Source organism: Pipistrellus kuhlii, unplaced genomic scaffold, assembly GCF_014108245.1.
Source record: "Pipistrellus kuhlii isolate mPipKuh1 unplaced genomic scaffold, mPipKuh1.p scaffold_m20_p_26, whole genome shotgun sequence".
Classification (NCBI taxonomy): Eukaryota; Metazoa; Chordata; class Mammalia; order Chiroptera; family Vespertilionidae; genus Pipistrellus; species Pipistrellus kuhlii.
Window position 1 is genome coordinate 6,424,113 of NW_023425525.1, and position 26,787 is coordinate 6,450,899.

The window sequence follows — 26,787 nt, forward strand, 5'->3', positions numbered from 1 at the left end:
AATTCATTTGACATGATAAGAAATGGGGGCTATTCAAAGTTTCAGAACGGGGAAGGACTATAATGATACAAGCATCTTGATGGAGTTGGTTTTGCTTCCCGTGTTGGGCAGAGTGGTGAACCTGGAGCAATAAACGAGGTGTGACAATGCGAGAAAGATTGCATCAGGAGATATCTGGTTTGGAATGGACAAGATGGTCAACAATGAGAGCCACTGAGCAAAAATCAATAGAAGTTGGAGACTGACTAGACAAGGGCATGGAGACAACTGACATATCTAAGATAATAATACCACAGTCTGAGGGGACCAGAGGCCAGGACGGAACATTAAGAGGAGGGAGTGTGAGTGTGTGTGTCTTGGATGAGAGGGAGATGAGCAGCTTAATTTCGGAGTTCTGAATTTCCATTCACCTCTGTCTGACTAGAAAGTTGATATAACATATTTCTAAATGAAAACTATTTGGTTTTCAAGAAACAGATTAAAATGCATAGATTATATCTACCTGACTATACTGCAAATAGAGTTATAGCATGTAATTAGAAAATTAGAAGGAGGATAACAACAATTCAGATAACATGAGCACTACAAACAGAAACAGCTTTAAAGGATGATTTCGGGGCTCACTGGGATGATATACCAAAATCTGAAGGATGGAACTTGGTATCATTTTTTATTTTTAAAAAAAAAAAAGTTGACTAATGTCTGCTTAATTCCAACATGAATGAAGGAAAACTAATTTATTTCAAATTAATTTAAGAATACTTGGGCCAACAAAACATACACATATTGAAAAGAGTAAGTAGGAATAATAATATGGTCAGGAATAAGAAATGAACATTAGCCAACTTTATACCACAAGCCAGGGCCGTTAATATGAATGAACATGTTACCTGTCCAGTCCCAACAGCACCACAGTACACCACATTGGAGCCCATGCAGCTCAGCAACTCCTTGGCAGCAGCAAATTCCTCTTCGACTCCTCCCACCATGAACGTGAGGTTCCCAGACCGAGCAGCTCCGACACCTGAATGGTTTGGGGCAAAGGGAAGGTAAACTGAGAGACAATCCCCAAACTAACTGAAAACATCTTGCTTCCAAATTATATTTGTCAGCCAAAACCAGTATGGCTCAGTAGATAGAGCATCAGCCTGCGAACTAAAAGGTCCCAGGTTCGATTCTGGTCAAGGGCATGTACCTTGGTTGGGGGCACATCCCCAGTAGGGGGTGGGCAGGAGGAAGCTGATCGATATTTCTCTCTCATCGATGTTTCTAACTTTCTATCTTTCTCCCTTCCTCTCTGTAAAAAATCAATAAAATTATATTTGTCAGGTATGTGCAAGACACTCTAAATTTCTTCTGGAATATTTTAATAATTAAATATCATGTAGGTTAATCACAAGCCAAAAGAGACAGATTTAGTCAAACCCTCAATTCATTTTAAATATTTAGGTACAATCATGGCAAGATAGACATAGGAATTTGAAATGTGAATTTTGTCATTTTGTGCATCTCTTATGCCTCTAAGTCACCTACTCAGCAGTAACAGAAAGTGTTTGAAAAAGGTCATCTGTGTCTCAACCAGCATGGGAGCAGCTAGGGGAGTTTGCTGCCTGAGTGTGAATTGGAGCCTCTGGCTCACACGCTTGCTCTCCACACATTATCTGCAGATGAGATCCACGAAGAGTGACTGGCTTTCTCCCATAAACAAAGCAGGCATTTCAATGAGAAAATAGTTGCTTATTTAGAGTGATTACAATGGTGTGCACTTTCCAATATTATTTGATTTTTCTTTTACTTTCAGCTATTTACCTCTTGGGCAATTCATTCCTAGTGATATGAGCAGGAAGAACAAATAAACTAACACTGGTTTGGCTAGTCCTTAGCATCTTTTTACAAGTGTCTGATGCGTGGTCATTAATTGAAAATGAGTGAAGAAACAACTTCTACTTTAGCACAGAAAATATGCCCTAGACCTTCCCTAAAAGGGTGGGGAAAGGGAGTGGCAGGGGAGAGTTTTATTTACCCACATTTTTATTAACTGTAAAATAAAACCAAGGATATTATTACTGATTTTTGTATTAGAGAACTTTTAATTCAAAGTTTTCAGTTAGGTTTTGGTGTTCAAATCCAGGAAAGAATTAGAAGAGCTATATTAGTACAATTTTTGCCTTTACAACTAACTTTATAGTACAGCTAGGAATAAAGAAATCCTAATTGTCTGCACTATGTATCAAATCTGACCATTAGAATGGACAGCTGCAAGTAATGGCCTACTTTTGAATTTAATTTATTCAATGAAATACACAGTTTTTACACATAAAAAGCCCAAGTGAGGAGAGCCCTATTTCATTCAAATTGTGAATATTTTGCAATTGCCAAATCAAGTAGCCTTTCTATTTTATAGGTCATGCTATTTTTAACTAATTATTAAAAGCAAAAGAAGTCAGCATTATGTTAGCCAAACAATTTTGGAAGAGGGGGTAGCCACATGTGGTGAAGGCCTGAGAGGATCATATATACAGTTAAATTACATTATTTCAATATTTTTTCAGACACCCTAATTGAGGAGTTGATTATGTATAAAACCCCAATTATAAAAATGCTTTTAATTAGCAAATCTCTGTCATTTGACCATTCGGATAACATTGACATTTAAGTGATTGTCATTTTTTTTAGTTTTTAATTTATTTCACATACATGGTAGATCATTAACGTTTTACAATTATTCTTCTCAATTTCTAAAGCCATTTTTATTTAAACCACATAACCACCCTTCCTTCTAATCCTGTTGATCTGACTTAGAGAAATTAGGCAGACAATTTAAGTCAAAGCTTACAAACAAATCCAGCACTATCCATCATAGGTCACTAGCTTTGTGTCCAGATTACAGACTGTTAAATAGCTTCAGAGAGTCATTTATTAAAGGAAAAATTAATGCTGACAATGGTTCTCAGCTGGTTAATCTTTTGACAGGTGTACTTTCTCACTTGTTCAAACACATATTTCAAAAAGAAGAAATCAGTTACTTACGCAAGAGAAGACCACAAAAGCAAGACTAATTCATCTTTTAATTCAAAAGTCTGTGGTATTTCTACTTTTACTTGCTCTCAGTGTGGTGGTATAATTATTTCTGACTATCACAGCCTACATTTCATTATAAGAGTCTAACTAAGGTGGGTAATTCTAATGTTTTGGCATTCTTAATACTATCTTTCCATACATGTTCGTCTAATCATACAATATTATCAAACCTAGTCCCACTGCAAAGGCAAAATTAAGACCTAAATTATCCTAAAATCAATGTAACCCTTTTGAGCTCAGAAAATAATATCTAGAAAGCTGGAACTCTAAAGCTGTGTAAGACATCTTATAGATTTCAGACGACAATGTATATATTTTAATGTTTATCAATAATAAATTGTAAACACATTTATTACATTGCCATGCGATTTTAAATAATTCAAGTCCACATTCCCAAATAGAAAAACATGGAATATACACTCAAAGAGCTGCTAAAATACTGATATAAGTATTTATTTTACCTTATATTTTAGTAATTGTATATAAAAATCAAAATGTATCAAGTGCTTAATTCTATTACAGCATTCACTGCGCCATATTAAAATATTTTATTTTCTTACCTGATTCCTTCATTACTCTATAAACTCTTACAAGGTCAGCACTGGGTCTTGTTTATGTCAGCATTCCCAGTAGCTACCATGGTGCATGATACATTCAATAGTTGGTTGTTTGGTAAATAAATTCTGAACATGGATGAATGAGTAAAGGATCCAGAATGGAATGTCTGGTTTAAGGATGTGTCCCTTGCTGGCTATTATAAACAAATAACCTAACTTCTCTGAGTCTCAGTGTGTAAAAAATAGGGAAAGCATTAATAACTTCTTCTGAAAGTAGCTGTGAATATATGAACATATGTTGTAAAATACAAAGTATTATTTAAATGTAAGTCCTTTATTCTGGGACTCCTTGGGGGACATCCCTCTCACAATTTGGGATGACTGGCTCCTAACCACTCACCTGCCTGCCAGCCTGATCGCCCCTAACTGCCCTCCCCTGCTGGCCTGATCTTGCCCCTAACTGCTCTTCCCTGTTGGCCTGATTGCCCCCAACTACCCTCCTCTGCAGGCCTGATCTTGCCTCCAACTGCCTTCCCCTGCAGGCCTGATCTCACTCCCAAATGCCCTCCCCTACTGACCTTATATCACCCCCAACTGCCCTCCCCTGCTGGCCTGATTGCCCCTAACTGCCTCTTCAGGCCCCACCACCATGGCTTTGTCTGGAAGGAAGTTGGATGTATGAAGATGGCCAGTTGACCTGGTCTAATTAGCATGCTACCCTTTTAGCAGTATAGATTATATATGATAGTTTTGCTTAAATGGAGGCGAGGGGAGCCTTTTTCAGCAGAAGATGCTCTTGGCAGACAAAAACAAATAATCCCTATATCTAGCTTGATAGCCAGCCATATGCACTATACTACCACACCGGTCATTAAAAAATTGAGTCACTACCTTACACCTTACACCAAACAACTGTTGCCCTTAAAACCCCTCTTCAGCCCCCACTTTAGGTTTTGCCTTTGCAGCAGTTCACCCAGAGTAGGTTCTGATTAGTCAGTTTTTATGCCAGTCAGCATCTCCAGGCCTATCTCTGGGCCTGATCATAGAGGCAGGGCTAATCACCAGCCGCCCTAGGCTGTTGGTGAGCGGGCTGAACTGCTGACCTCTGAGAGAGAAAGAGAGAGAGAGAGAGAGAGAGAGAGAGAGAGAGAGAGAGAGAGAGAGAGAGAGAGAGAGAGAGAGAGAGAGAGGCTTGTCTGCTGGTGAGGACGGGAGAGAGAAGTAGGGTCTGGTCACCCTGCTTCTCTCTCTGAGCTTCGGCCTCATCTCTCTCTCTCTCTCTCTCTCTCTCTCTCTCTCTCTCTCTCTCTCTCAGAGGTCAGCAGTTAAGCCCACTTGCCTGCTGTGTGCACAGCCTGGCATTCGGTCACACCTTTGGTCTTTTTGGATGTTATGACCCTGGCTCTTTACATAGATAGATAAATAATTTTATATAGATAGATATATAGATCTGGCTCTTTATATATATAGATAAATAATTTTACAACTTCAGTTGGTGAGGTGGGAATTTAATTTTTACCTGTATAATATTGCTTGGAGTCCTTTCAAATTTGGTATCTAAGCTGTTGTCTTCTCTAGGATAATTTTAGCCTTTCTGGATTAATCTTAAGCTGACTGGAGCTGAACCTATGAACAATGGAAGCTATGGCCAGTGATGTCCCGATGACAGTGAATAATTCCTGGGACATCTTTCAGTGGCAGCACAATGTATGGGAAAGTGACAAGAATGCTGCCTTTATTTGGTTTCATTCACTCAACAAAATTAACCTACTAATAATCAAGCCTTTTGTTTTGAGTTATAAGAAGCAGTAACTCTCTTCTATCTCTTTAAATAGTTTCTGAGTTTTTATGAATTCTAACCACTTTCCTGGTTTCCTCCTCTACCCCCTGCAATAAAAACTATGATGTTACACATACTGAAGACACTCTGCAGAGGCTGGGATGTGCAATGATTCTTCATGTATCTAGGACTCGCCTGGGCTGTTCCCTCATATAAAATTTTCTTTCCTTCCCTCTTTGCCTGGCTGATTCCTGCTTATCTTTCAAGACAACTCATGTTAACTCTCAGAAGCAGTGTATGACCACGATTCCCTTTCTCTATTCTTATAATATTCCTAGACATAGCTCCAATAATAAAGCTTTTTCTGGGGTGCCTCATTAAGATCCTTCTAGGCTTGAGGTGTTCGATTCTTAGCACCCAGCACACAGCATTTCTCTGATAAACAGTCATTGTCGTTTTAGGAGGTAGACAGTGAGGAAATCAATGATTAATAAAAATGACCAAGAATACTAATTAAGACTAAGTAAGACAATGTTTTCTAGCTTATCATAAAAGCTCAACTTTCATTTACGGTTGCATAAACACATACAAGCATAAGTGCACATGTATGAAGACGTAAAATGAAGACCATCTGATATGAGTTAACAGAGCAGGAGTGAAGGTCACACTGCTTTGACAAGTTATAATACCTTTCAATCTAAATTCCTCTACCTGAACATGGTGATAAAAACATTTGCCACACTTACTTTGAAGCTCAAATGAAAGAAGGCATCGAAAAGACATTTTACGAAGTTATCATACAAATGCTAGGAAAAACTGAACAGAGCAAGTAAATCTACTTGGCTTGAACATGTCAAAATCTCTGGCCTAACAGTAGCAAAGAACTGGACGTTGGAATTCAGTTTTACTGAGAAGCAGAACCAAGAGTTTTGACAGAAAAACTATTCTGCAAGGTTGCTAACTTAGGATAACCAGTAGAACTCAAAATAGAACATCTCTTTCAATCCTTTGGCTACTGGAAAGAGGCCCTCAAATCCAAAAAGGGAAGAGATGGGAATCTAAAACGTACATCAAATGATGTGCTGACACCTGCCAGTGTGGAAATGAGGATGCCCACTCCCCCAGCCAGCGTGGAAAGGAGGACCACCATGCCTCTCTACCCAGTCCAGAGTCAAGGACACCATCCCCAGCTCAGTCCCACCCAGTATGGCCTTGGGGGCTCCCCCACCACCCACAGCCGCAGCAGTACCAGCAGTGGTGGAGGGACCCCAGCCGCCTCCTCTGGCCACAAGCAGATGATAGTTAGGAGGATTTTCAGGTTTTTTCCCCTTAAAATTCGTATCTTAGAGGCTGTCTACTAACAGGCAGCTTCTCAAAAGGACAAGAGTCAAGCCAATATGATTTTTAAAAATTGTGGATGGCTAGAGGCTGGACACAAACAGCTGCAGGTGAGAGCGGTGCTCGACATACACGCCATGTGTGAGAGGAGTTGGTCCAGCAACTGTGGAGCTGTGCAAACTGCTGAGTTCTCTACGTGGGGTCTGCACCAGAGGGAGCTGGCATCCCCATGGCCTTCAGAAGTGTCTTATCCAAAATACTGCTGAGCCGGGAGGACGGCCTAGAATGCCCTAGTGGTCAGGAGGAGAGGCTGCCCCTGATGAGGGTCCATCCCCAAGCCCCACCTGAATGAGACTTTAGAGACTAGACTATTTTTCCTGGGGCTCTTCCCCTCCCCTGCTCTCCTTTGCTCCCGTGCTTGTGGGAGTTTCTATTAAAATATTTAGTTCTCGTAATTTTGTAATTCTAGTAAACTTGAAACTCCAGGAAAAAAAATCAGATATGTCTTTAATACTGTAAAAATCTTGCCATTAAAGCACTCTCGTTGATATATAGCAAAACGTAGTAAATCACTTAATTTACTCAAAAGAACTTAAATGTTTTAACCAGTCTGCCATCAAAAGAGATCAAGAAGGGGACCAACGGGACCTGGGCTGCAATGTGAGCTGTCTTTAAAATGCAATTGTTCTAATCATTTTCTACAGATGCAGCCTCACAAGGGGCTGCTGTCACAGGGACCATTTACGACTTGTTATGGTGTCTCTATTGTTTACCAGGACATTCGCTGAAAAAGGCGACAGCTGGGACAGAAAGCTGCTACTCAACGAACAATATAATCCCGTGAAAGTAATCAACAAATTTAAGGGTGTTAATTAACTTTACACTTTATCATGTTCAATTAGTTGTCCTTTCTAGAAAAGATTGCCGTGCACAATCAGTTTAGAGCGTGCCATGTTTGATTTGTAAGTGATCACTGTTTCTGTTTCAGAGTCCATGTCAGATGTTCTCCTGGGTTTTGGTGACACAGATGAATGGCTCTGCACATGTTAGGGGGTGATCTAGTTTAACATAAGCCAGCATAACATAACCCCTTGTTAACACTATCTCTGGTATTACCCAAGCTGGAAATGGGATAGCAAACACTCAGTACTATTCTGGAGCCAGATAAACAAAGTTTAGTTTGTTATCCTGAAATAAACAAAGACACAAACACATGGAGAATTAAGCAATTTTTCATCATTATTTTTCAAAATAGGACTTGCCTTTCAGGGGCATGTTTGGGATCATTTCCTCCCAGCAAGATCTCAAAGCTCTGCTACATTATGCAGAGAGCACCACCATATCCCTCAGACTCTGCATAATGCACAGCCTTCGCCCTGGCAGGTGAACAAATGCTAGGGATGTACTGTTAAGTAGTGGCTGGTTGTTAAATTCCAGAATGTGACTTTTAAATCCAGAAGCTGCATTGTATAAGAGTGGAAAACCTGCAGGGAAGTATATTAATCTAGGCATGCAATGTGCCTTTTTGCTTACTTTTAGTGCACCTGTTCCTACTTGCTAATAAGACAAGAAAAAAACTCATGATGGAGTGACACTATATATAGTATTGCATTTTAATGGAAGTCACTACAATTCCTCTGAATTGATAGAGCTTTGCATCAAAATATTTCCTAAGTCACTGATGAGGTAAACAAAACCCAAAACTAAGGTTTGGCAGGAGTTGTCTATCTTTAAGAAAACAAACGCAAGGGACATGCATCTATCTCTTAAACACACACACACACACACACATACACACACACCCCTAAATACACAGGATTTGAAACATCTTCACCAAGATAAAACCTTGCTCTTCTAAACTAGCTGTGTCTTGCACAATACAAATTAAACACACATACATAAGCTACAGCTGGTTAGCTAGTGATGGCAAACACAAGGACAAAGCTGAACTTCTTCAAAATAGAAAAGTTGTTAATGCTGAAAGCTAATAATGTCCTAAGTTAAATATTAAAGAAGGAAATTATAGGCTATATCTGAAACAGCTGAAACCACAATATACCACAGCAGAGAACATCCGTTTTCTGCAGAAGATCTGCAGGGAGAAGGGAAGCGGTCGATAGATCCTTAAATTGGAAGCAATAGCCGTTCTTCTATCCCAAGTTGGCAGCTGCTACATTTGCAGACCTGGTTCATTATTTACCCATAATGACCATCAAGCTGCAGTCAAAGTCAGATCACAACAACTGTCAGCAGCTCTTTTAATTAGCCTTGTTTGAATTCAGATAAATATCACAATAGACCTGCTTATGCTGAAAGAGCAACAGAATGTTCCGCCTGGCGCTGGGCTGGCTTGAGCAGGACCAGCGCAGTACGGAGGCCGTCAGACAGAAATGCAGAGTGGGGTTTTGGAAGGCTGGGCGGGGTAAATCAGAGAATGAATTGGTTTGCTTTTCATTCATTTTGAAAATCACTAGAAAATGAACTCTCTGACATTCACCCCAATTCTAGATGGTGGATAACACTGGATTGCAATGAAGCACGAGGCTCCTGAAAGCCAAGTATCTGCAGGCCGAGGGAAAAGTTAATTTAACGCCCGTGGAGAATGTGATTTTTAAAACTCCCATCTTGTAGATAATGCATTTTCCAGCTTTAAAAATCATTCTTAATAGCCAAATAAGAAATCTTGCATTCAATAGCTTACAACCTAAATGTCCTTCTATTTTACTTTCTCTAGAAGTTGCATAATTTTCTACCTTTTTCTATGACAGGAATCAGATACGTTCCTATACGTTTTCTATCCATTCCTTGCCTTCAGCATTAACAACCACAAAGTAAAACAAGGCTAATAAGTCAATTCTGAGCAATCCAATCACTGCCATATTCCACTTCACTCTAGGAGGTCCCCCCCCCCCCCTCCAGTTTGCCTGAGAAATTAACAACTGTTATTCAAATCTATCTTATTTTGTTGTTTGAGGTTGATGGCTGAAGAGAGGTATATTGAAGTATCCTACTATGATGGCGGAACTTTTATTACGTTTTCCTATGGTTCCACACTTGTTTGCTTTTTTCTTTTTGGTAATTTTAAATATATATATTTGTTATTGATTTCGGAGAGGAAGGGAGAGGGAGATAGAAACATCAATGATGAGAGAGAATCATTGATTGGCTGCCTCCTGCACAATCCCCACTGGGGATTGAGCCTGCAACCCACGCATGTGCCCTGACCAGGAATCAAACCGTGACCTCCTGGTTCATAGGTCAATGCTCAACCACTGAGCCACGTGCCACAGGCTTTTTAGGAGGTAATTTTTATTAGGTAGAGTACAAGATGTTTTTAGAGCATGGCTGCTGACGTTTTCCTTTAGCTGATAATGGCTCTTTCACTTTCACTCATGAAAGACATTTGCCATATATAGAATTCTGGTTTCAGCACTCTGGATATGCTGTTCCTTCTGGGCGCTTCCTAGCTTCTCTGGAATCTTTCAAATCACAGATCCCCTGTAATGCATCATTTTTCTCTGGGCTGCTTTTAAGATTTCTTTCTTTTTCTCTGGTTTTTGATAGTTTGATCACGATGGATCTGAACATGGTTTTCTTTGAGCTTCTCTTGCTTCAGTCTGAGCTTGTTGTATTTATAAGTTTGTCCTCTGTCAAAATAGGGTAGCTTTTACAGTCATTCCCCCCCCCCCAATATTTTTTTCTGCACCTCACTTTCTCATCTCCTTTTAGAATGCTAATGGCACAAATGTTAGACTTTTTGATATTATCTCACAGAATCCCGGGACTTTGTATACCCTCCCCCCCAAATCTTTGTTCTCTCTCTTGTTCAGAATAGATATGCCACTTCTATCTTCATAATTGATTTCAGAGAGGAAAGAAATGGGAGAGATAGATACATCAATGAGAATCATTGATCGGCTGCTTCTTGCACACACCCCTGCCCACTGGGGATCAAAACCTGGGCATTTGTCCTGACCAGGAATCAAACCATGACTTCCTGGTTCACAGGTTGGTGCTCAGCCACCGAGCCACACAGGTTAAGCACCACTTCTATCTTCATATTCACAGACTCTATCCTTTGTAAGATCCATTATGCTTTTGAAGAAATTTAATAATTTTTAAAAATTTTCTGGGTATTGTATTTTTCAGTTATAAAATTTCAATTTGGTTATTTTTTATAGCTCTCTTCAGTTACTTCTTGGAACATGGTTATCATAGTTGTTTTTAAAAGTCACTGCCTGATATGAAACATCTGCATAATCTCAGGGTTGGCATCTTGACTGTCATTTCACTTGAGAATTTATCAGTCTTTCCTGGATCTTTCTATGTCAACTAATTTTTCATCATATCATAGACATCTGGAACATTGCATGTTATAAGACTCTGGGTCTTGTTCAAGTTCTATGAAGAAATTTACGTTTTAGTTTTCATCCATTTGTTTGTTTTACCAGGCAATCAACCTGGTTTTGGCCAAGCTACAAATTGTGACCTGCCTTCTGGGTGCTGTGGGTCCAATGTCAGTTCAGTTACAAAGTATGTGAATCTGTCCTGCATGTGCATCAGCCAGGGGCCAGTCTGACATGTGGGAGGCTGTCTACCCCATAATTAAGTCTTTTGGAGGGATGCTGTATGGCTCTTGGATATAACATTATGGAACCCCTTTTCTTGAGTTCTCTGTGAACCCTAACACTCCAGTACCCCCACACTTCCATTCTTCTTCTTCTGATCCTCTAGTTCAGTGGTTCTCATCCTTTCTAATGCCACAACCCTTTAATACAGTTCCTCATATTGTGGTGACCCCCAACCATAAAATTATTTTCGTTGCTACTTCACAGCTGTAATTTTGCTACCTTTATGAATCATCAAATTTTTTTATTAATTTGATTTTTAGATTCACTTGTTGACAGACATGTATTTGTTGTCACTTTGTTGTTCATGATTTTTTTTTTTTTTTTTTTATCTTTACCTTTTTTCTTCTTCTTCCTCTTTGGTTTGGTGGTGATGAACTCCTTTAGCTTTTTCTTGTCTGTGGAGCTCTTTATCTGACCTTCAATTCTAAATGATAGCTTTGCTGAGTAGAGTGATCTTGGTTGTAGGTTCTTGCTATTCATCACTTTGAATATTTCTTGCATTTCCTTCTGGCCTGCATAGTTTCTGTTGAGAAATCAGCTGGAAATCTTATGGGTACTCCCTTGTAGGTAACTGTTTTTCTCTTGCTGCTTTTAAGATTCTGTCTTTTGCCCTTGGCATTTTAATTATGATGTGTCTTGGTGTGATCCTTTTTGGATTCCTCTTGTTTGGGAATCTCTGTGCTTCCTGGACTTGTAAGTCTATTTCTTTCACTAGGTTCTGCAGAAGTTTTCTGTTATTCATTCTTTCTTCAAATAGGTTTTCAATATCTTGCTCTTTCTTCTTTTGGTACCTCCATAATTCAAATGTTGGTACACTTGAAGTTGTCCCAGAGGCTCCTTACACTATCTTCATGAATTGGATTTTTTTTTTTTTCTCCTCCAGCTGGGTGGTTTTTTTTGTTTTGTTTTGGTTTTTTTTTTTTTTGTGTGTGTGTGTGTGTGTGTGTGTGTGTATTTGTGTGTTTTTGTGGGGTTTTGTTTTTTTTTTGCTTCCTCATATTTCAAATCTTTGACTTGGTTCTTGGGATCCTTTAGTCTACTGTTAAATCTCTGTATATTATTCTTTATTCCAGTCAATGTAGGCTTAATTTTAGAGCTCATATTTACTGTGCTTAATATTTGTGAATTTTGCTAGTTCTAGGTTGAGGATGATTTTCTCCAGAGATAATTTTTATTCATTCTGTGAGTGACAGACCCTACCAACTCAGAAGACCTTAATTTTATTAGTTGGTTTTTTTCCAATTGGATGAGCTAAATTTGAACTCCGTACCCATGTGATCACACCTACTGTTTCAAAGATTCAGGGGAAACTATTTTATTTCCCAACCTATAACCAGCACAGACAGACAGATTTCCTAATTAATTTCTTCCATGAGCAGGCAGATTATCACAGGCCACCCTTTTTCCCAGGGAAATGGCCTCCAGTTATTTTGACTTTTGGGGGGGAAGAGCAATAGGAGGCAGAGGTCAGATTTCTCACTTAGTGTTAACACAGAGCCTAGCTTTCCATTACCGCCATGATTTTTCACCTATAAATAGTAATCCCCAAACCCCTTGGTTCCTGAAATTAACATGTGCCCTCCAGGGTAGCCAGAGCTTCTGGGCTTATCACTCTAATTTCGGGTTACTAGTCAATTATTTGGTCACTGAGAATTTCCCTTATTTTTTAGGAATCTGATATGCATTAAAAATATGGGTGTGTTTTTTCTGTGTTAATTTATCCAACACCTGAGTATTGTATGACAGCACAATATTTTAATACACCATACTGTCAGAAGCAGTAGATAGGTATGTAAAGAAACAAAATGGGTCCTTAAATGTCAAAGGAAAAGTGGATTTTCATCTTATTTTTATACCAGGATATCCTTAACTCTATTCTATTATAAAACAGGTTTCACCTTTACCATTAGTACCTGTATTCCACTAAAAATTTACAACAGAATGTTGCTTTTATGGCATCTAATTTCACAAGTGAAATTAAGAAATTTCATCCAACTAGGCAATCAAGTTTATGAATATTTTCCATGAAAGCAATCTAAAAGAAAACATTAAATGCTTGAACCTCTAGATCACTTTAATTTGTGCTTTTCTTTTTGTTTTATATATCTTACTCAAAACACTATACATAAACCAAATATTTACAGAGTAGTTTCTATATACAAGGAATCTACTTGTCTCTTCAGGGTATACAAAATAATTAAGACCAAATTCTTGCTCAAATTAAGTTTTGTAATCTCGACTAGAGAATTGTACTATAAAATTAACTTCAGTACAAAGAAAATTAATTGCCGTTAAAATGCTCAAAATTCAAAAGAGGGAAACATCACATTCCTTTGTGATGGAAAAGAGAATAGGAGAGCCTTTACTAAAAAGATCACATCAATATGGGCCAGGAAAGATTAATAAGATTAGGATATGCTGGCAGGAAATTATTTGGAACAGAGAGAGAAATTCCGGTGAAGTGAATTGCAAAAGCAAATATGTAACAGTATATAAGTATACTGTTCAGAAAATAGTAAGTACCTGAATTTGGAATCATTAAAACTTCACATATACTAACTCCCACTTAAACTTCCTCAAATATTCCTTTTGGTACACTGCTCCAACCAACTGAGGCACCCGGACAGGTCAAATAAAACATTAATTTTAACTAAATTCTCAATTTCTTGGAAATAGAGCTAGGAAAATACAAAGGGCATCAACTCAAATATAAACTACATTTTCTTATCACTTAGGAGATTTAATAACGAACTATCTGTAGTCCCAGTGATATTGCAAAGCAGACAGCCAAGAAGAACAAGTTGACTGTTTGTTATTCCTTGTGTTCAAACCAACTCATTTTACTAGACAAAGGCCTATGTTTTACCAAAAAATTTTCAGCAAAGTATATACCACCACCTTTCCAAATAGCAAGATCCTTAGCATTATAAAATTATTTTAATTTTCTAGCAATCTATAATAATAAAAGCCTAATATGCTAACTAGACCAGACGTCCTTCTGGACATCCTTCTAGACAAAGCTGGGTCCCAGGTGCCTGCTGGCGGCCGGAGGGAAGCCTGGGTCCCGGGTGCCAGAGAGAAGCTGGTGCCAGCAGCTGGGAGAAGGATGCCTATTCTTTCAAGAATTTCGTGCATCGGGCCTCTAGTAAGATTATAAAGCTAGACACCATGCCACATAGGGTTTTTTTTGGTTGGAAATTTTAGAGCCAACCAACTGGACTCAACAGAAATGTAATGTAGGTGAGGAGGGAACACAAGTGCACAAGACCCTACAGTGTGCGGCGGCATGGTAAGTGTCCTTCATGGAATGGTAGTTCACAGGAGAGGGCACCAGTACCTAAGGAGGATGTTACAGGAGGTGACATCTGTGTTGGACTTAGAGTTTAACAGATAAAAAATGAGGAAGAGGTTAAAATCCCAGTTTAAAAAAAAAAGGCATAAATAAGAACAGAGACTTAGAGGAAGTACACGATTAAGGCGTGTGGACATAAATACTAAGAGACAAGTAGAAAAGCAAGTTGGATCCAGCCTGTGGAGGGCCCTGCATGGCAGGCTGAGCAGACGGGGCAGCTGGGGTGAACAATGTGTCAGCTGTGTGCCTTGTGCAGTGGGAAGCAAACCTCAGCCCAGTGTGCACAGAAGCGCTGCAGTGCCCAGCAGCAGAGGAAGTCTGAGCAGCCACGTGCTGCTGTACCTGCTTTCTGAGCAGAATGCACAGCACTGTTTTCAGGAAAAGAGACATGAGCACTTGTTCAGTTTTAAACTATGATTTGGAGGCTTTCCTTGGGCACCCGGCAGAGTCACTAATGAAGAAAACAAATGTTTATCACATAAGTAGGGAAAGCTGCCTTTCCTGAATGGATTTGGGGCTAGACAGGCTAACGAGAGCCATCTCTCGCAGCAGAGGCGGCAGCCGCAGGAGCACACTTGCATGCATGCATACAAGCTGCCCTTCACTGCCTGCGCAGCCAGGGTTCCTTTCAGACATGCGTAAGAGTCACATTCTTTTTCTCACTCATCAGGGCTGGGAAGCTTGAGAAAAAGTATGCAGTCACTGAGGAAATAAAGTAGCTGATTCATATTTCAGTGGAAAAGGAACCCAGAGGAGGGAGGAAAGAAACCAGGTGAACAGAGCAGAGAGCAGGGTTGGGAACAAAGGAAACCAAAAATGAAGCAAAAAGATTTCAGACAAGGGGAAGAGGGAGGAATGGATCAGAAAGAACCACTAGCTATGTGATCACATAAATGTAACTTCCATTGACAGTGAATCTTTATTTTCAAAAGAACTTTTGGTCCATGAAAGGAGTGGAGGTGGTAACAAAGTTAATTACATCTCATAATTGGTCATTAAGACTAGATAACAATGCCTTTGGCAATGTACTACTCTAATGATAGAGGACCAGCATCTGAGAAATATAATAGTATATTAGCATAACCACATATGCAAAGTACATAGAACCACTGCCACAGTTAACGTGTCATTGAATGATTAAATATGAATTCATAATTAGAAAAATCCACACTGTAATTTATTGGCTTTTCTGACTGTTCTGGTTCATTAAAAGTTGATTACTAAACACTGACCTCTAGTGGCCTATACTTTTCTAATGCTATATTGTTTCTCTTACAGAGTCGCCTTAGGTTCCAAGAACCTATTTAGTACCCTAAATAAGACTATTACTTTGAAGATGCTAATATCCCTAATATCCTCTGTAAAGGGAAATATTTCTTTTACCTACTCTCTCCTCCTTAAAATACATTCTGTTGGACAAATACTGAGTGCTAAAAAGCTCTCCTGCTTCTGCCCAAGTGTCACACATTCATTAACAAATTGCGACTGAGCACCTATCCTAAGTGCTTGGGGTTTTATTAATACTTGGAAACTGACTCCATTCATCTGTACCACCCAACCATAAAGTAAATCAACATTAATACAAAAGTCATGCTACTATCTGTTCACTGCCTATACACATAAGACATACTGAAAACATTTTAACTTAAAATTCAAAGATGCTAGTAAGTTCAGACTCATTGAATACCCAACTTCTGAGTTTTATCTTAAAAGGCAATTGATTAGCAACTGAAAAAAAAAAAAAAAAAAAAGAGAGAGAAACCACCACCACAATCTAGCTCATTTCTTAAATTTTTCTTAAAGAGATTTATATAAAGACTTCTCAAAAAAAAAAAATCTACTTCTATAGCACATAAATGAACTTTCTACGCATCATCTCTCCCTTAAAATACATATTTTGAAAGTATCCATATGCCCATAGTAGTAATTTAAGTTAAAATTAATCCAACTTACAAATCTGTAAACATATTTGCTGTTATTACTCAGGTGTACTCATTATTAACACAAGGTTCCAGAAAAGCTCATGATATGAAGAAGAGACTTGGGTATGTTAGTAAAAGAATATATATACCCCTTCATGCCCTGAAATCAGTCAAGGTATTAATCCTGGTTCTCTAAAGAGGTGGCAAAACTGCAGCATCCTTACACAAGTGACTAAGCCTCCAATAAATTTAAGATGTAAACAAAGAAAACATGCATACCTCCTAATGTGCTATTTCTGCAAAACACATGGGTATGGGGTGCTGGTTGTTTTCTGTGATGATTTAATATAGTAGCTGGTTAACGAGTTATACATCTCCAAGAACCGAATCACCATTTACTGCTGTTATCAACAGTTCATGACCCACCAGCACAAAACGTCAACCTGATTAATGTAAACACTGCTGACCTCAAAAACAAAAAACAACCCCTTACTCCTATTACTAGCATCTACTGTTCTTTAGTATTAAATTATAAAAACCAAATCTTTAAATAAAAACAGTATTTTTAGAGAATTTGGTATGCAAGTGTCGCTGAGTGATAGAGAGTTGGTAGGGTTCTGAAAAGACAGAGTTAAAGATAATACTTAAATATCACCGAAACCGGTTTGGCTCAGTGGTAGAGCGTCGGCCTGCGGACTGAAAGGTCCAGGGTTCGATTCTGGTCAAGGGCATGAACCTTGGTTGCGGGCGCATCCTCGGTGGGGGGTGTGCTAGAGGCAGCTGGTCGATGTTTCTCTCTCATTGACGTTTCTAACTCTCTATCCCTCTCTCTTCCTCTCTGTAAAAAAATCGATAAAATAAAAAATAAAAAAAAGATAATACTTAAATATAAACATTTGTTACAACTAAGGGAAACATTTTTTGAAGGTACATTTTATAATTTCAATATGTCACTTAAAATATTGCTTTACTGTTTTTAAAATACATTTTGTTGATTTTTTTTACAGAGGAAGGAGGAGAGATAGAAACATCGATCAGCTGCCTACTACACACCCCCCTACTAGGGATGTGCCTGCAACCAAGGTACCTTGACCAGAATCGAACCTGGGACCCTTCAGTCTGTAGGCAGACGCTCTATCCACTGAGCCAAACCAATTAGGGCTGCTTTACTTCCTTAAACGGACAACATACTAGGGTTAGAAAAAGATATCATTTTGGTTACAATGTTCACCATTACACTCTTACTTCTTACACGAGTTTCAAAAATAACCAGAGAACAAAGGCTCTAAAAACACTGATTTTGGAATATCCCATTTCTTCCCAGGAGCACAGGAGGGAGACTGCTGGTGTGAAATATTCCATTTTCTCGGGGTAATTGCAGTATAGCCACTTGAAATTCAGCCTGTTTTTGTTTCACAATCTGGGCCATTTTTGATTGGATATAAACCTGAAAGCCTGCCATTTCAGAAGAGAATATTTAACGCTGCCATTTGAAGATTCCTGTAAGTAACAGAAAAGTACACATCCTCTCATCAGGGCTCAGAAGGGCTCATTAGATCACAAATCGGACAGCTGATTTTTACTAAAAACAGAAATGAGTTTTTGTCACTACTGTAAGATAGGTTTTCAGTATACACAAAAAGAGAATTCAACCACGGCTTCTTTATCTGGTGCAGAGGCTGGGACTCTAAGAAAAGCATCTGAGAATAGGCGGAACAAGTCAAGATTCTCTACAACCAAATGCAAGCCTTTCTTTTTAAAGAAGTCAGGATCTGAATGGTAACCAAAAAGGTTTAACCTGAAACCAATATTAAGGAAACAATCGGACAAATTCAGAAGGAAGAAAATTCCATCAGACAAATAATATAGACTCCAAAAATGTAAGCGTCATGAAAGATTTTTTTTTTTAAGGGAGAGTATAGGAACTGCTCTTGACTGAAGAAACATGCAATGCATGAATCTTTATTAGACACTGGATCAAAGAAAAGAAAAAAGTCCAGTTATTTGGGGTATAATTGAGAAAATTTCAATATGGGCTATTTATTAGATGGCACAGAATCAGTGTCGGTAGTTTTGGAGTGATATAGGAGAATGTCTCTGTTCTCAGGAGATTTATGCTAAAAGTCTACAAGTATGAGGTGAATGGTTTCGCCAAAAAGAAGAATTAGCAGGGGAGAAGCTATAAAATGAAGTTAGGAATAGAACAAATAATTTGATAGTGTGTTGATCCACATATAAATATAACCTCTTTGTACTTATTATTTAGAAATGTTTCATGTGTTCTGTTTTTACTGTGTTTCTTAAAAGGCAGGGGGGATAGTGCCTCAGCAGTTCCACATCTGTCTCTTGCTTCAACAGTGTTTGGAACAGACTCACGGACGCCCCTTCTTCCAGCCTCCTATCCCGTCACCACCTTCAGAACCACCTCTGACACCGGCCAACACACTGGGGACTTTTTCTACCTTAACTCCTAATTGCCAAACAACCCTGAGCTCCCAAATTTATCAGAATCGGAGGCTGCAGTCAACCCTGGGCCAACCTGTGTCTGTGAGCCTCCCACACCTACCTCTCCTGGGCTTCTATGTCCACCGCAACGATGCTGCTCTGGAGGGCACGGACCACTTCCTCCCTGAGTTGGCAGAGAAGCAGCACAGTGGCCGCACTCTCTTCCAGGACGTGCTGAAGCCTCCCCAAGATGAGTGGGCAAAACTCAGGACGTCATGGAGGCCGCCCTGGCCTCGGAGAGGAACCTGCACCATACCCTTTTGGAGTTGCAGGCCCTGGGTCCCCTTATACCTTTTCACATGCTACACCCCCCCCCCCCCCCCAGCCCCTCATCTCTGTGACTTCCTGAAGAGCCATTTCCTGGATGAGCAGATGAAACTCATCAGGAAGATGGGCAATACCTGACTCAGCCTAACTCCTGGTGACCGCCCCAGGCAGGACTGGGCAAGTATCTCTTCAAAAGGCTCACCCTTCAGCATGACTTTGGAGCCCAGAGGCCTCTGAGGGGCCCCTCTGCACCCCCTGGTGTCTGGCTCTTACATGAGCCTCTCATGGAAACTACTAGCCATTCTTTTAACCACCCTGGAGCATTGGACTAAATACAAACAATAAAGCTTTTTGTAGCAAAAATAAAAAATAATAAAGGCAGGAGGTCAGGGAGAAAAATTCTGACCCAAAGACCAATACTCACATCTTGATTTACAAAAGATACTTTCTTGAAACATCTGAGTCAAATTTCTATAAACTGAATAATTCTTCATTAATGTACATTATTTTGGACCGAGTTACTCTGTACTCTGTCTCCATTTTTACAATCAGTACTGCATATGTATTTTCTTTCCCTAGTAGCTCTGTGTCTGTCCTGTTAATAGCTTTCCAAATAAATGACTTACCACACTAATGGTGTTTGTTCTAGGGTATCTAGCAGGGCATTACGAATAGAAATTACCTAGCTGAGTTCCATTTTAGGGTTGTTTTACAAATAAAAACTCAACCATCAAAAAAAAAAACAAAAAAAAAAAACAAAAAAAAAAAACCAGCTCAGTATTTTTATTCTAATACTATTTGGCTCACATTAGTAAGGAAACCCAGAACAGCCAGGAGTCTCGTAGACTTATTTCTTTTCTTTTTTTTTTTTTTTTTTAAACGTAGACTTATTTCTATAACACACTGCCATGCTATGGAGTTACAGCCCATGAAAATCCATAATACTTACTTCCATACTTAAACCACACTGCAGGACATTTTAAAAATACACGGGAGTCTGTTTGAACAGCCACATTCCTATAAATTAGGATTTAGGGAAAAGAGAGAGAGAGAGAACCAGGGGTGCCAAGAAAATAAAACTCTTCCTCTGATTTTAATGAAAGAAATGTAAAGGTCAATAACAGACATTACTCAACATAAGGATCACCTCCCCTGCCTTCTTAAACAGATGAGAAAAAAGTGATGGTGCAAGAATTGAACTCATGTCTTCTGAGCAGCAATGTTGAATAAAAAAAGAGACTTGGGTTTCTACAGGTCCACTCTTTTCTGAAACCGCTACCAGTGAAATCCCTTTGAAAATAAAAGCTTGAACATGTAGAAATCCGAAAATTCCCATTTCTTAGTAACAAAAAATATCCAGGTAACTAGGATTATCTGCATACAAATTCCATAAAAAAATTTCAGGTAAGCATATTTGTAGGAATTCAGTAGAAAACTCTTTAAACCAATTGTTTAAATCCTTATCCCAGGACATGCTTGGAAAGAGAAAGAGAGAGAGGAGATTATGAGGGAGAGAGGGAGGGTTGAGGAGAGGGAGAGAAACACCCTTGTGTGAGAGAGAAATCTATCGGTTGTCTTCTGTACTCGCCTCAACCTCGGCCAAGGATGGAACCTGAAACCCAGGTACATCATGCCTTGTATTTTCTCTGTGAAAGTAAGAAAGGTCATCATTGACTTTGGGGAAGGACTCTAGAGATTTGAAGACAGAAAAGAAGGTATGAAATGATTGTTTCGGTGAGGGAAAAGGTGAATGAACGAAGGAAATGAACTGTCATGCAGCGTTAAGAGCCCACTTGAGATTAGTAATCATTAATTTGAAAGTGAATCCAGGCCAAGATGGTCATCCATTACTCCAAGGCAGGTGCAGGGGAAATGAAGAGTTGGACTTGACCATGGAATATAAACCGGGCAGGAAAGGATGTCAGGACACGAGCAAGACAGAGAGGAAGAGGCTGTTTATTATTCTGCTTCAGTTCTAGCTCTACCATGCACTAACGTCAACTATATTGTTTATCTTCCTAATATTTGAAATGCTCTTCTTTTAAATTTACTCAATGCTTTTTCTCGTACAGAATGTAGATTTCTTTTTTTTTTAAATAAGTTTTTATTGTTCATAATATTACAAATGTTCCTTCCCCCCCCCTCCCCCATTGCTCTCCTCCACCAGGTTCCCACCCCACCCTCTGCCCTTTCCCCACTCCCCATTGTCCTCATCCATAGGTGCAGTTTATGTTCAGTCTCTTCCCACATCCCCCTCTCCCCTTTTCCCCAAGAATCGTCAGTTCACTGCCCTTCCATACCTCTGATTCTATTATATTCAACAGTTAATATTGTTCATCAGATTTTTAAAATTTCCTTGGTTTTTAGATTCTCTTGTTGATAGTTACGTTCAGGAATGACCAAACAGCCTATAATCTTGTTTCTTTTCCAGTTCAGGAGTTATCTGCTGGAACTTCAGAATTTAAAGACCAAGACAGAGTATCACTCTTCATTTGTACCAGAAAGGAAGGAGACTCTATTATAAGAAAAGATCTGGAAAGAGAGACCAATTCAAACAGATTTGGCTTCTTGTGGTTTCTTTGATAAAGGCAAATCCTTTAGAAGGATTATGGTACTAGATTTTGCCCCCAACTTTATTTAAAGTGAAACATATTTATTTGAGAGAAGTTAGACAAGGTGCTTGTTTTCGCTCTTTGGATATAATTAGTATTTGAGATTAGGAACCAGAAGACTTACTGCTCTTATTTCAGAGAGGAAGGAAAAGGTAGAAACATCAAAGATGCAATGATAAGAGATCTCCTGCACACCCCCTGCTGGGGGTCGAACCCGAAACCCAGGTATGTGCCCTTGACTGGAATCGAACTCAGAACCCTTCAGTCCACAGGCCAATGCTCTATCCACTAAGCCAAACCAACTAGGGCAGATTTAGTCTCTTTTGAACAGAACTATCATTTGACTATCTGTTCCTCAGTTGGTAAGGTAACTTATGCTTCTTCATTCTCCTTGAAATATTAGTGTGCCTTATGAGTCCACAATCCCTTTCCTACAACTCTGTCATACAAAAGTCTCTATAAGCAAAAGACATTTGACAGTAAAACCTGAACTGATATGAGGTTACAGTCTTCATTTATTCTGCTTAATGTAAACACAGATGCATTTCCCTGCAGAATAATGTTTGACTGCAGAGGGCCCTGCTATGGATGTTACGTAACATATGGCAAGTACACAATATATCTTCTAAAATTTGAACACAAAACTCATTTGGCTCCAAGAGTTTTAAGTAAGGGATTGTAGTCCTGTCTTGTGTTTTGTTTTGTTTTTCTGTGTGTGTGTGTGCATGTGTGCGTGTGTGTATGTTTCCTTCTTTATGAGCAGGAACTCAAAACTCTGGTTTGGTTACAGAGTTATAATAATTCACTTCCATTTACTGAAAGATTATGATACACCAGACACTGTGTTTTGTTATTTTTATTTAATTGAACACTCGGGAATGACTCTTTAAGTCCCAGAGATCTTGAAATTTATGAACCTTAATGCAGGCTTCCCCCCCACTCAGAATCCATTCATCTGGTCTCCCAGAGTGAGGAGCTGAGCTAGCTTTTCCTTGAGTTCATGGTGGTTTTCATTTCTCTTTAGTCAGAAGTAGCATGTTATATGAGTAAAAAGCATAAGCCTTAGAGTCAGCCAGGCTTGGGTGTGGATTCTCTCCACTTCCACCAATGATTAGGCCATGTTCCTTAACCTCTTTGGTAGACATTTCTCCATCAGTAAAACGTACTTACTTCACAGGGCTCTCATGAGGATTAAATGAGAGAATGTCTGTAAAGTACCCAGCTATTTTATTAAAGTGCCTGGCTGAGAACTTATGTAATTGCAGCTTATTAAATGTTAGTTTCCCTTACCTATCTTTACCAAAAGGCATGTGCATGGTGCTATTTACTTCTTGTTTAACAGCTATTAGTCTACAAGACATTTTTTCACATAAATAAGATGATAGTCACATGATACACTCTTCTTTTTTTTCAAAAGAATGCTTATTTTGACGTCAAGGGAAGCTTTACTAGTCACAGGATGTCACAGAGCCACTGTTAGCATGCAGATTTTAGAACTGAGAGAGATGTTAAAGGGAAGTAAACACAGCTGACCCTTAATGCAGGGGTTGTGGTGTCAATTAGCACATATGTTGTATGTTACATGTACTATATACCTTATTCTTAAAACAAAGTAAGCTAGAGAAAAGAAACTTAAGAAAATCATAAGAGAAAATAAATTTACAGTACTGTACTATATTTATTGATACAGTAAGTTTACGGCATTTGTTTACAAGAGAAATAATCTATCGATATCTACATCAATAGTGTCCTATATGATACAAAATACTGTAGATGTTACCTATATTACTAACACTAAATATAAAAAAAGAAAGAAAATGTGATAAAGAAACATTTATTAAAATAGAGACAAACTTATGGAGCAGGCAGACAACCTTGGTGGTGGGTGTTGGAGGGATTGAACAAAAAGAAAAAAGAAGGGAACAGGAAAAGGAAAAAAGGCAGAATTCATGGACACCAACAACTGCGGTGTCAGATGAGTATTAGACTTATTGGGGGAATCACTTTATAAGATATGTCAATGTTTAATCACTATGTTGTACATTTGAAACTAATACAATATTGTATTTCAAGTGTAACTGAAAAATAAACTTAAAAAAAATATATATGCATCCTATATAATAAAAGCCTAATATGCTAAGTGTCCAACCACTGGACCATTTGACCAGTTGCTATGACATGCACTGACCACCAGGAGGCTGCTGCTCTGACCAGTAGGTTAGCTTGCTGCTGGGATCCAGCCAATTGGGACTGGGCAAGATGGGCTGGACACGCCTTGGAGCCCTCCCACAGTCCCTCTCTGGCCCTGATTGTGAACTGGTGGGGTCCCTCAGCCTGACATGCGCTCTCTGGTGCACAGATCCGTGCACCAGACCTCTATTATATAGTGTATAATTGAGCACCCCAAAGCTTTTGCTTAGGTAAATTACATCTATCCATTTTTACCATATTATAGATTAAAAAAGTAATTTCTAAAATATTTAATTCACTTAATAAAACCCACTACATGGTAACATTTTTATGAAAATAAAAAGGCTTTCCAAAGCAAAAAATAAATAAATATAGTGCAAACAGCAGCAATGCTTTACAATTTTGCAAATCTCTTTAATTCTCACTCGACAGAAAGCAGTTGGATTTTCTTACCAGAATGAATGCAGAAGCAGATATACATAGGTTGTTTTGGTTGAAGTATATAAAGAAAAGCTGGCCTCATACAGATACGTGGTTGGAAAAAGGAGAAGTATTTTAATAACCTTTTCAAATAATTGTGAATATCCTTCTTTGATATTAAACCAAACCCTGACAAATGGTGATTTATTAAAGTCTAGCTGCAGTGTGGAATCTAATATTGTTAATAAACTTTTTTTTACTTTGTTACATTAAAAATCAGTCTATTTTGCACTTCAAATGAGTCTTTTACCCAGGCATAATTCTGTGGCATCATACAGAGATCTTCCAAATTCCCACGATACAATATTAGTAATTTACATTCTTAAATAGAACCACAAATCTCATCATAAAAGTCTTTAGTTTTAGGAAGCTATCATAGAATCAGGTACAAGTTTCCAAAAATTCTAATTTTTGCTTGAAATATCCAATTCTGTCATTGGCAACAAATACTGCCAGATGCTTTCCTAGAAGTAGCAGTTTTACTTTGTTCTTTTTCTATAAAATGCCATGTCAGTCATTCTTTTAAATAAAAATGGTGTTCTATGAGAAAGCAGGTAGGTCAGCCGGCAACTCAATCACAGAAGTACTTTTCCTCAAGACAACCACAGTACCACTGCAGAAGGAGTGTTTTGTGCTACACAGACTGTTAAAAAAACACATGTATGCAAAGGTCGAGATTTAATAAAATTAACAATTTTTACTGCTTCATCAAGGACAATCTTAAGTGAAACCACATGCTATGGCAGTGAAGGACACAGCCCCGTCTTGAGTCATGCTAAGACCTAAAAGTTTTACCCACCAATCCTTTTGTACTGTGAGTGATATTACTATTATTATAAAACTAATTTTTACCTCATGGTCCCCCTGGAGGTCCATGGATGGTGCACTAAGAACCATTGTTCTTAGTAATGCTAAAAGCACATTCTTACAGCTAAATCTTTACATACACTCTTAATTTGAGGGGATAAACTCTTAGAAGAAGAATTACTTACATACTTAAATTATTTACATATTTTTAAAAAGCTTTTGATGCATACATTCCAACTGTTCACTGAATTGGTTGAAGTAATTTACATACCCAACAGCAGTCAACAAAGCTATGCATTTCCCCTCCCTTTGTTCAGAACAGACTTTGAATCTTTGCCAGTTTGAAAATCTAACTCTCTGACGGTTCTTCTAGGCACAAAGTCCAAGTTGCTTCAGTATGAGCTGCTCTGCTCCGTTAGAATTTGGTTTTACTGCAAGTGAGCGAGCTTGGGGCTTCTGACAGCAAGTTTCTCATTTCACTGGAAAATGCTTCCGAAGTAAGTGGAGTTTTCCTGTCCTTAAAAAAGCTGTATTGTCTAGTTACATAATTATTTTAGAGTGGAAACGTTGTAAGATGGCAAAATTCTCAATTTAAGAACACAGATGTAAACTTTATGAACAGCAAGCACAAAGCTGGCCTTCTTCCACGTTTATTCTAATCGGAGAAGACGGATGGTTGTATATAATTCCTCCACACAAATGCAGTCCACCTGGAGGTGGGGGTGGGGTGGGGAAACCTGAGCAAACCGACTTCATAGCAGTTCATTTTCACCCGTTCTCTCTGCAATTCATTCTTTAAACATGTTGCTTTTAACTATGAGCAATAAATCAAAGACAAATTGTTAAATTATCACTGATTTTCCAAAAAACAAGTATGTCCTTCTTGCAAACATGCAGACAGAGGGGAAACACAAAAAGCAATATTCTTTTCCATTTCAAGTGGTAGCGAACACTGGCTCTCAGGAAGGTGGACCACGTGGTCTCGAGGTTTTACGAATACAACCTAATCCACAGTGACTGTAGTCTGGAGCAAATAAAGGAGGAGGGAGGGTGGGGGAGAGGCCCGTCCTCATGTGAAGGGGGAAACACTCTGGAAGGTGTTTTAGCTCTGTGGTTGCCAACGGTGACCACCTCCACTCCCCTGGACAGACTTCTTCAGCTTAACAACCCTCCATGGTGACCTGTGACATTCTCCTGCGGGTCCCTGCAGGTCCACTACCCTGACAAGCCATTATAAAAAGACTCTCTTTCAGGGCCACTGGCTG

General features: G+C 38.9%; 1 protein-coding gene across 2 annotated transcripts in view; it reads right to left on the reverse strand.

Annotated features, from left to right (window-relative positions):
- The window catches only part of HIBADH (3-hydroxyisobutyrate dehydrogenase), an 84,006-nt gene that overhangs the window by 12,456 nt on the left and 44,763 nt on the right, over positions 1 to 26,787 (reverse strand). For both annotated transcript variants that reach the window (XM_036453736.2, XM_036453735.2), the window contains exon 5: positions 891 to 1,024. In XM_036453736.2, coding sequence (XP_036309629.1) covers positions 891 to 1,024 — 134 coding nt within the window. The remainder of the gene's footprint in view (positions 1 to 890; positions 1,025 to 26,787) is intronic.